Source organism: Cryptotermes secundus, unplaced genomic scaffold (genome assembly GCF_002891405.2).
Source record: "Cryptotermes secundus unplaced genomic scaffold, Csec_1.0 scaffold387, whole genome shotgun sequence".
Lineage (NCBI taxonomy): Eukaryota > Metazoa > Arthropoda > Insecta > Blattodea > Kalotermitidae > Cryptotermes > Cryptotermes secundus.
Genome location: NW_019741979.1, coordinates 255,229 through 267,243, shown reverse-complemented (window position 1 = coordinate 267,243; position 12,015 = coordinate 255,229). Strand labels below are relative to the sequence as shown.

Here is a 12,015-nt window from a genome sequence, read left to right as displayed (position 1 = left end):
TTTTCGTTTGAATGTAAACGTGACCAAATGTTTACATGAAAGGTTATGTAGCATCCTTTTACAGACCGTACGTCGCAATGTAATGGTTAGCACATATATTTCGTATGTGAAAGTCCGTATTTAGACTCTCGACTTTGGAATGGAATTTGGAATCCAAGACTTTTCCAGCTTCTACGATTTGAGGTTCTCACGCCTGTGACTATGAAGCGTGATGTCTGTAGACCGGTAGAAGATTCTCAGTGTTGCGGAGGAACGTCGGGAAACGTCTTTTCGATTACAAGGCGTATACAGTGCACAGCACCGATATAGCACTTTATTTCATTTCCACATGAACTGTAAAACATTAAAAAACGTAGATAAACGAAAACGTAACGAAGTATGAACAGTATTGTGAGCATAGTTTCTGTAGACATAGGCCCACGGTAGCATGCACATAGAACTTTGCAGTCGTTTATGTTTTATTCTGGAAAATGTTTTCTCCTGAACCCAAGTGTCGGAAACTCGCACAACAACCATAGAAAATAGGAGATCATTGTTGTGGACGTGTTTGTGCAATAATGTTCGGCCCACACCTGCTTCTGAGTCATCTTGGCAGGGGGAGGCGTTGCGTAACCACATCCTAATAATAATTAACCTTGGCTGGCCTGCCCGCACGGGTGCTTTGACTTGACTGTGTGGCCCAGCTGGTACGAAAGGAGAGTTTAGATTTTTCTCGGACTAAGGGATCGTGAATGGCTCGAATATGCAATTATTGTTGTATGTGGCATGATAACATCTTGAGAAGAAATAAGTCTCTAGGGCCGTACACAGCAAGGTTGTCACTGCATCGGCCTGGCTTCAGTCGGGCGGGGGGGGGGTCTCTCAGGTGACGTGACAAGAATTCGGATTGTCATATTGGAGGCCTGAGTGCAATATTAGAGCGGCAGAGGTCGTTCCAGAACTCATTCAGTGAAACGCCAGATTCCCGCTGCAGAGGTCGGGGTTCAGTCTGACAAAGGGCATGTGGAACGTGTAGAGCGAGAGAATGTCGCTGTGACAGGGATTCAGCCACTAATCACTTCACCGATACTCGCTGTCTGTCACTAGCTCCTTAGTTGTGCGATAGACGTTGCCAGCTAACACGATATCACATCCTTAGTTGTTAGCGGGATACATCAGCTTGGCTAGACTCCGGTTTGTAAGGGGGTAAGGTAAAGTGTAAAACTATCCCTGTACCAGGTCGTGAAGCCTCATAGGGTTGTGAGACGTCGAGGGTTCGCATTTTCTCTAGACAGTCGGCTCACAGGTGGCGGTAAGTTTGTCAGCCTTACGCGCTGGCCACCCTTTCCCCCCTGGAAGATTTCTGGTACTCATTTCTGTTAGAGGGTGAGTTGACCTCAGGGCCACAGTGCGGCTGGAAGGATTAGGTCAATTGAAAAAATCCACCTCATCGGGACTCGAATTCTCGACCTTCCGGTTTGTAATATAGTGCTTCAACCAATTATGCTACCGCAGGCCTTGTAAGGGGGTAAAGGTGCAGTTTTATAATGGTTGGTCGATTGAGGAAGAATTATATGGAATGGTTCTTCTTGAGAGGTTGGCAATCACACAGCTTGTAAATAATTTTCCTGCCATTTCTGGAGTCTGAAAGTTCATTTCCATGTTATCAAGGTCCCACTTTTAGCCCTGGTCTTGACTCAGATAAATCTAGTCCATGCCTTTTGACCCAGTTCCTTTCAGATCAGTTTTAATATTATCATCCCAATTGTACATAGGGCTCCCAAATAGTCTCTACGCTTCAGATTTTCCAACCAAAATTTTGTATTCATTCGCATGGATTGAGTGAGGAACCACGAAAACTCTTGAGTGAAGACGTGCAGTCCGTGGGTCAAGATTCATCGCTGTAGTTCTCATAAATTTAGAATTAACAGTCACCCTTTTTAGCTCACTTGTCTTATTTCGGAAAAAGAATGAAAGAGTCTGTGAGATAACTTTGGTGTCTCTTTGTCTGTCGGCCCTACTCAACGTCATTGCTAGGCTACTGCTCAGTAGACATTTTACAACGGCAACAAATACACTCGCAAAAATGTGATAGCTGGAAGCAGTGTTCTCAATGCAGTCCATGTCATACCAAATACTCAATATGTGGCAAAAGCAAAGTTGATGATTAGTTCTCAGAAATTCTTGTTGACTTCTATGAAATACTGGAAAGTCAAGTCCATCTAGGCAGATTTTGTGTGACTAGCCATAACTGTATATACCCAGAAATGAACAGTAAATACACGTATGTCTGTTGTTTCAGGTCTCAACCTAGAAAACAGTCTGACCATCAGCTCGATGGGGCCCCAGTCTCCCCTTGATATGAAACCTGACACGGCCAGTTTGCTTGGCCCTGGCAACTTCAGCCCCACTGGAGGTGGAGGGGGTGGAGGTGGACCCAACAGTCCCAAGTAAGTGACTCATTTCAAGCACAGGGCCTTCTTCACTGTCTATCTACCTGGCTCACCAGGAGTAATGAACTGTTAAATAACTGCAATGGGCCAGCAAATGGACCATCTCATAGACAGCTTGATGATGCCACCTGGCCCTCCTTGAGCAAGAGCTTATTAGATACCTGCAAGCAAAATATGTGGTGTTGCAGGAAAGAAGGTTAAATGAGATATGTTTGTCATGAAATTATCCTTATTAAAACAAGTATAAACCTAGTTTTGTCACTAAACCACAAATACTTACCATTCGGTGGTGCAGTGAACTACAAAGTTAAGAACATGACTGTATAGACATCCACAGCTGTTTCTTCTTCTCCAAGAAAAGGGATGTTTGGTGATGACTTAACCCTTCTGTAACACCTCACAGATGGGCCAACAACAGCCCTAGTCATTGACAGTTTGATGGTAATCTCCACCTGGTGTTGAGTTTTTGTTGAATATCAGAATCAAGTCTATCCATGTATAAGTACACATAACAAACAGTAAAATAAAAGAGAAAAAGAAAGACAACCTGCATCAAAATGTAAACATTGAGGATCCTAGATACCGACAACTGTGGTGCACCCATGTGAAACTTCAGTTTATACCCTGAATATGTTAATAATGTTAATTCCAGTCCTACATATTGTTCTTCTTGGTACCTTATTGGTGTTGCTGGAAACTAATGGTAGGGGGGGGGAGTTTGCCTGCAGCACTTAATTTTGTTGAAATAGATGTGTGTGCACATGTGCGTGCACACACACAAATATGTACATGTTGATACAGTATTAAAACATTTTTAAAGAGTCTTAAATATCAAGTGGCATGCCCTATGTGTCAGAAATGAGAGGAAAATCTGGGAACAGTACAGGACGCCCAGTTTCGTTCATATGCTTCCATTGATGAAGTTGAAAGCAAGGAAGAGTGGGCAGTATATGTAAGTAATCCACTACCTACTTTCTACCCACCTTCCCTTCCCTTTCTTGCTGCCGATGGAGATATCCCCTGTTAGAATTCACAGTACAGTACAGTAACACACTGATAGGCTGTTTACAATTATCTGAGCATGTAATCAATAAATAAACGAAATACAAACAGTAAAAAGTAAGGTAAAGGTATCCCTGTAACGGGCCGTGGAGGCCCATAGGGTTGTGAGATGTTGAGTTTCCCACATTTTCTAAACGATCGGCTCATAAATGGTGGTAAGGTTGTCATCCCTATCCGCCGGCTGCCCTTTACCCCCAAGAATATTCCTGGTACTCCTTTATGTTAAAGGCTAACTTGATTCCAGGGCCATAGTGCGGCTGGAAGGATTAGGTAAATTGAAAAAATCCAATGACCTCATCGGGATTTGATCCCACAACCTTCTGGCTTGTAGCATGGTGCCTCAATCAAGTACGCTACCGTGTGCCCCCCAAATATAAACAGTACCAGGCTTTAATATACACTGGGAGCTCTTACATTTACAGTAGTGACCACTGGTCACCAATCAGGCTCTGCTATGTAACATAACAGGGCTAGTATTAGATAGCAAAGGTAGTTAAATGAAACAGTAATAAGTAAAAGACTAAAGAATAGGCAGACTGAGGGGTAGGGCTTATAAACCAGAGGAGTCTGCATGAAGTGAGTAGATCAGAAAGAAACAGAGCCAAAAAGGAAATTTATAATCAACAAGGCACACAATTTGGAGTAACCTGTCCCCAAACCATGACAGATTTCCCTAGCCACCCCTAGGATACCAACCAGTGATACTGTGATCAGTAAAGCAAGTTAGCAGCTCACAAGCCAAACCATGAGTTATTTCCCAGCACTCCTCAGTGCATTTACAAGTCCAACAGACAGTAAAGAGAAGAGATAGGCAGGATAAGTCTGAGTAGGAAGAAGGGAGGGAAAGCACAGGGTATCTAGGAAAGTGGTTACAGGTTGTTTCGTAAAATAGTATACTCTGAGCTGGGAATGCACAGCTCACATTGAAGCAGGCAGGGTTTATGAATGATTTAATGATCGGTTTCTGTTGCGTAATGTCCACTAGTACAAATTCTGAGTGCATTAATATGCCAAATTCATCATAATTTCATACTGTCATCAGTTTTATAATTTTAGCATATGAAAGAATGTTCCATGCATTATTTGTAGAGCAGTTTATGCTTTGTTTCTGTGTATAAATTTCGTATTTCCTGATTCTTTGGTTATTGCTGTTATACAAAAAGCTAATGTAGCTTTATGCAGCTACAAGATTATTTTTTTCTAATGCTGTCAGTATCTCGGACTGTATAGTGTTAAATGGTAGGGTGATAGATGAATAACAAGTTGGAAAGTATTTGAAAGGAAGCAGTAGTGGCTTAATCAAGGTGTAGTCCTGACATTTGCCTGGATGAACTGAGGAAAACCAAAAATAATCCCCAGCTGGTGTCTCAGCCAAGATTCAAATGGAGCACCTTCACAAATACAAGCCTGGAGCATTATCATTATACCATCCAATCTAATTGGTGTTCCACATTGTTATTTTGTGTGCTGCAAATATATGCTCTTTAAAAAAAATGCATATTTTTCAAGGATCTATAACCACACAATACCTTAGGACCTTGTGGTAAGCTAACGTGGCCAGCATGATATTGCTGGTGGAAAGTTAATTACAAATGTGCAGTGATCTGTAGTGAAATAAACTGTAACAGGCTGTGATCCACGTCTCCCAGGTTCTTCATTCAGTTCTTGTTTCTTGGTTTATTAACATGACTTATGAACTGCTGCTATGCAGGATCAAATGAAGAGATAACTGTAAATGATCAGCTGGTAATAATGTTGAAGAAAGTCTGTGTGGCTCATTTTGAGATAGCATTTGGCAATTCTCCTGGGGATCTAAGAAAATGACAGTAACTTTCATTAGAATTGGACATGAAGTGAGAATGTTGCCACAGTATCATGGCATTCAGTACAGTTGTTCTATCATATCCCAGACATGCTACATAATCACAACAGCTGATATAGGTTAACGTAACAGTATGATTCAAGACTTGTATTCGGGAGATACTTAGTTCATATTTTTACCACATTACTTGCTATGAGATTACCTCTGTCTTTTCATTCATGAGGATAGTACTCGTATTTTTAAATAGCCCATGATTTCCTCCTTCCAGATTCTAGCTACTCCCTATTCATAATCATCTCCCTATATCATTTGGTACTCTATGCCTTCTGTTGTTGAAATAGTGTTATTAAATAACCAATGTAACAAGCAAGTAAACTTAAGTAGAATTTGAGATACTCACAGGTGTGGCTATGAAGAGTCCTGTCATCTGAGATATAACGCCATGTAGTCCTGCTTGCCATCTGCTTTATGGCATGTTCTTGCTTGGCATACTCTTCAACTCTGAAGATGGAGGTAACATGTTCCTATGAAACATGGATCATCTTTGAATGGACTACATGCTGTTACATGTCAGAAGATAAAACTCTTCAAGCAAACTTGCAAAACTAATTTGTTGTGGATGTTGCAGCTCATTTGGTATTGGCCACAGCAGTGTTCTGAACAATTCAACAAGCAGCGCACAGTCAAAAAGCCCATCAGCATCATCACCTTACCCACCAAACCACCCTCTCAGTGGCTCAAAACACCTGTGCTCCATATGTGGGGACCGAGCCAGTGGGAAACACTATGGGGTGTACAGGTATGTGACATGTGAAACACTGAGGGTGAACTGAGACTGTGAGGGTGCTTAGCAGAGTGTTGGATGCAAAACGTGAAGCTGTATGGGTTTGGAGAAAATTGAATGTTCTCTGTCTCTCCCCCACCCCCCACCCCACCGCAGTGATTCTTTCTTTATTTAACACTGTTTGGGAAATGAAATCAAGGAAGACATGAGCAAAGAATGTAGCGTGCTTGAAGGAAACAACAAGTAATATGTAAAAATGTTGGATGGAAAGTTCATTTCAACTTGAGAAACCTAGGGAGAGATGCAAATAGGATGCTTCTAGGTGATGGGGAATATATACAGGTGTCATGGGAAGAGTCCACTTGGGAGGTCTTGAATCAGATTGGAGAGTAACATTACAGTGTGTTTTAGAGAAAAGGTACCAAGTTGAACTTGACTTGGGTCTCAGTGGCAGCCTTTCGTGGTGATAGTGATAAATTTCCTGTTACACCAGGTAATGTTGATCAGCTTAACAACTATTCGGTGCTGTTCAGTGCATATAAAATATGTCTGAAATTCTGTTTAGGCCATTATACAGCATGATTCACTCACAGAAGGCCTGCAGTTAATAACTGTAAGTCACACAATAATTTTCAGAGAATACAACACCTTACGCATATGTACATTGGTAGATATGGAGATAATTGTACTAAAGAAGAAGGTGAAATTGTTTTCCCTGTGCCTGGAGACACAAACTGACACAGTGCTCCCTCCATGTTCATGAATGATGCAGCCAGCATGGGTGAAGAGATTGCAGCAATAACAAGAACAGTACTAACTGGGCAGGAAGATACAGCATCAGTGTTGCAGTGTACACAGTGTTGCCAAGTTTCTTTTTTGTCAGTAAATAATTTCCTGGGTTATGATTATTAATGTGGAAAAAACAAAATTAATGAAAATTTCGAGACAAGCAACCCCAGTCACAATAAAGATAGACCAAAAACAACTGGAGAATGTGAAATGTTTTAAATATTTGGATACCTTGTTAACAGATGATGGAAGATGTACCTGTGAAATGAAATCTAGGATTGCCATGGCAAAAGCTGCATTTAGCAAGAAGAAGAATCTTTTTACCAGCAAATTGGACTTAAATTTCAGGAAGAAACTAGTGAAATGCTACATTTGGAGCATTGCTTTGTATGGGGCTGAAACTTGGACGCTTAGGGCAGTATATCAGAAACACCTGGAAAACTTCAAAATGTGGTGTTGGAGAAGGATGGAGAAGATCAGTTGGACAGATTATATGAGAAATGAAGAAGTGTTATTTAGAGTCAGTAAGCAGAGGAATATCCTACACAATATAAGAAAACGGAAGGCTAATTGGATTGGTCATATCTTATGCGGTAACTGCCTTCTAAAAGAAGTCATTGAAGAAAAGATAGAGGGGCGGATAGAAGTGACCAGAAGACGAGGAAGAAGACGTAAGAAAATGCTGGATGACCTTGGAGACAGAAGAGGATATTTTCATTTGAAGGAGAAAGCTCTAGATCGCATCAAGTGGAAGAAACTGTTTCGGAAGAGACTGTGGACCTGTCGTCTTGACAGATTACAGATGAATGAATGAATGATTATTAACTTAGGTTGTCCTCTCCAAGTTAGTCAGCCTATATAGAGCAGTACTTCATATTATCGATTTTGAATCATAATTCAAGTTGCTTAATAAACTTCCTAGAAGTCTGCATGTCTCTACTGTATTTAGTTTTATTAGTTTAAAGAGAGTTGTTTCATGCAGACTTAACATTCTGAATATCATATATAAAACATGTTTGAAAATGCAGCCGACTGCCTCTGTGGGCTAGTGGTCAAAGTTCCTGGCTACAGATACAGAGGTCCGGGTTCGATTCCCGGAAATAGCGGCTCCAGCGTAGAAAACCGAAAGTAACGGCCATGGGGTTTCATTGTGCTGACCATGCAACACCCTCTGTCCGCTAAAGTTGACACTAAAATTTGCCGACAAGTGGCAGTCGCTCAGTTGGTATAGTTTGGTTGCGGACTAAAATCACAGAGTTTGTTTGTTTGTTTTGAAAATGGAGCTGGAAAGCCCACATTTTATTTTGCCAGCAAATGGATTGACTGAGTCTTGAACCCAGTTTTGTGCGAAGCATGTGTTGGCTATGTGACAAGGTTGTCACATGGTTTTTTTCCAGAATAAATGAGAATCACTATCTGGAAGACTGTAGACTTTAGTAGCCATTTTGTGGCATGTGATAGATGACTCTATACTTCCAATTCTATGTATTTTAATGTAGGCACAAACTGGTCCATATTACTGGTGAGATTCTTTTCATTTTGGTTTCATAAAACCGCTCTTGATTTTATTGTTATTGCATCTGGCCATATTATTATCAACAATGTTCATATAAATACTTGTTCCTGTTGCCCATCACCGTTCTTGGTGGTAAGTTTTGAGAAGATTAACATATTTTCACCCTGATTAGGACTGAGATTTTAGTGGTATGACCTTTATGCCTTGACCATGTCACTATCAAAGTGTTGACCTTGGGATTTCCATAAAAATTTACCAGCAGAGGTTACATTCATCAGAACTGTCCAGCCATAGTTCCTAGAGTTCCACTATGTTTCCACATGGTTGCCTTCATGTGGCTGTGATGCAACTTGCCTGGAGGCACGTGCCATGATAGACAGTTCCCCACCCCATGATGCACACACCCTTATCCTCCATGAGTTAAGTTCTACCTTCTTTCCCCTCCTTCCCCTGTGCACAAAGTAGTTGAACTTGTTCTGATGATAACAGAAATAATCATATAACAGTTTAAATCAAGTTACTAATCTTACCTGACTGTGCTATGTCCATGGTAAGGGGGCTTCCTTGAGAAGTCCATAGTTATTCAATGCAACTGTTCTTTTAAATTTCTCTTCACTTGTCACCACTTACCTTAGTGACTCTGAGGCTGCCCCACCTCTCTTTCCTCATTTACTAAGCGGCCTCCGTAGTCTAGAGGTAACGTTCTCACCTCATGAGACTCGTAGTACGCGGGTTCAAATACCCGGCGGAGGTTGTCGAATTTTTAAGGCCGGAAAAATTCAAGGAACAAGTCCTCCGGGAGGGCGCGTAAAAGAACCTCATATCTCCAGAGGAGGTCACTGAGCCAAATTATGGACGTTTCCCGCCCAACAGCAGTCTCTAATACCTCTGGTAGATGGGGGAAGCATTATAGATACCTCTCAGCTAGTAGAGCCGGTCTCGCTGGCTGGGCGGGACTGATGGTAAGCACCAGTACCGGTAGGATATAGAGACTGGTAGAAATCATAGAGGGAAGCACAATGGACCAATACAGGTCTAAGTGCATGGGGAAACCCACCCTCTCCAATAACTAACTAACCAACTAACTACTCACTTACTACACTGTTAATTTTGGGCCCAGTAACCACAGATCGGGGCACGCAGTAGCATAGTGGTTAAGGCACTATGCTACAAGCCAGAAGGTCACAAGTTCAGGTCCCGATGAGGTCATTGGATTTTTTCAATTGACCTAATCCTTCCAGCCGCACTATGGCCCTGGGGTTCACTCAGCCTCTAACAGAAATGAGTACCAGGAATTAATTAAATAATTTTCCTGGGGAGTAAAGCGTGGCCAGCGCATAAGGCTGACAACCTTACCGCCCTCTTTGAGCCGATTGTCTAGAAAATGTGGGACCCTCAGCGTCTCACAACCCTATGGGCCTTCACGGCCTGGTACAGGGATAGCTTTACTTTTACTTTTTTTAACCACAGATCATGGATGGGTGGCTGCAATTATGATTAGGATTTCAGGATACAGGAATATGGGGAAACCAGGTAATTTAGTGGGAATGAAATTCCATATCAAATAAGGGTTTCGATGAGGGAGTATGTGGTCTTGTATAACAGAAGGCAACTCAGGTATGTGACTATTCTAATTGCAAATGAATCAGTGTTGGCAGAACACAACACAGTTTAACTTTGGAGCACAACATTAGTTATAACTCTGATAACTCAGTTGCAATCAAGCAATAACTGTTAAATACAAAATATCATTAGATATTACGTGGAAAGTTGAGTAATAAAGTAAGTAAAGTAAAGGTATCCCTGTAACAGACCATGGAGGCCCACAGGGTTGTGAGATGTTGAGGTTCCCACATTCTCTAGACAATCGGCTCATAGATGGCGGCAAGGTTGTCAGCCCTACACACCAGCTGCCCTTTACCCGAATATTCTTGGGGGTAAAGGATGGCCGGTGCGTAGGGCTGACAACCTTGCCGCCATCTATGAGCCGATTGTCTAGAGAATGTGGGAACCTCAACATCTCACAACCCTGTGGGCCTCCACGGCCTGTTACAAGGAAAGTTGAGTAATAAGTTTCCTAACTTTATTATTTCACAATAGTTGCAATTATAAATTATTTTTCAGAATTAAATGTATTTCTCTTAAGCCTTATTAAAGTTAATTGGTAAACAGTTATTTCTGATGATGGGTGACATTTTATCGTATGGGTCTAGGATGCAACTCTGTCTGGAAGGGCACTTGTGTCATGAAAATGAATTTGGTATTTTAGAGTCCGTTTTTAGATTTACAGAATTCTTCTCCATGATTGGGCTGCAACTGTTATAAGCAAATATGCTATTGGCTGACTAATTAAGATTACAGGGTCTTAAAAATGGGGTCCAAGAAATCTCCAATACCAGGTGTGGAATCGTGACCAGTGGTCAACTGTAGCTTGATGTGAGGTGAAAATNGGGGGGGGGGGGCATAAATCCTGTCCACTTCTGAAAACTGATGTCTGTTTCCTGCCTAAGTTACACTATCTGATTTCTGCCATTTCTGAAGCCAATCTCCTAGATTTTTTTTTTTTTTTTTTCCAAATTACAAGTTCATTGTAGAGCTTAGGACACCAGGGGATTGTTCTGAACAGAAGTTCAGAAGAAACTAGGGTTGCTTCTGGCCTGAGCACTCCATCTGCCACTTTCCAAATTCTGCAAAGAGAAAGGAGTACAAACCATCATTCTGTTGGCACTGCCCTCAGCTTTAACCAGAGAGCATCCCTGACTCCGTGGTTTAGAGTCCTTCAAGAGAAACTAATAGTCTTTTAGCAAGTCATGAATTTCCTTGTCTTTTATGACGCAACAACGGCTAGTAATAAGTCTGCGGATGATTTTGTGGATTTGACTAAAGAGGAATGTGATTTTAAAGCGAAGGTTGCATTAAATATAAAATTGAGTTAACGAGAGTTATTTCTGAATTAAAATCAGCAATGAAAGTTATTGAAATCCCGAAGGAAGACCAAAAACTGATGTATTAATGGATAGAATAGTCACAAATGCACTTAACCATGAAGAAGTTTTCCAACTATCACTAAGTGCTGAAAATTGGACGCATATACCTGTGCGTTCACAAGAGATGGATTCTGTTAGCTCCAGTAAAATTACAGAAACAATGATAAGAACTACAAATAGTTTTTGAGTCTTACATAACCTAGAAAAGGATCAGCCTAGGCAAATCGAGAAGAGTAAGATGAGAAGTCACAAATCTAATGCAACGAACCAAGATTCAACTGCAAGGGAACCTATTTCGTCAAGGACTAGTAGATACAAGAAAACAGAAGACCTGTTGCCAGAATTTCATATCCCTATGGTAGTGAATGGTTGTGTCCCTTGTAATACTTATCCAAAGTTTTCAGAAAGCAATTTGTCTGCAGTTAATAGCGGTGACAGTGATACTGACATGCAAATTTCAAACAAAAACGCAAGTCTAGAGCAAAATCATTTAGTTGATAAGACTAAACATTTAATTTTATGCATTGTCAAGCCAGGAGCTGACATAAGTAACTTATCTACCACGGCAGAGTCTATGGTTGAATCCTTGACACTTAATGATGTGAATGTTGAGATAAAAGTTT

At 41.2% G+C, this 12,015-nt stretch overlaps 1 protein-coding gene across 2 annotated transcripts in view; it reads left to right on the top strand.

The window, feature by feature from the left end:
- The window catches only part of LOC111872901 (retinoic acid receptor RXR-alpha-B), a 107,873-nt gene that overhangs the window by 74,692 nt on the left and 21,166 nt on the right, over positions 1-12,015 (top strand). For both annotated transcript variants that reach the window (XM_023867171.2, XM_033754883.1), the window contains exons 2-3: positions 2,282-2,429; positions 5,945-6,115. In XM_023867171.2, the coding sequence (XP_023722939.1) occupies positions 2,282-2,429; positions 5,945-6,115 (319 nt within the window). The remainder of the gene's footprint in view (positions 1-2,281; positions 2,430-5,944; positions 6,116-12,015) is intronic.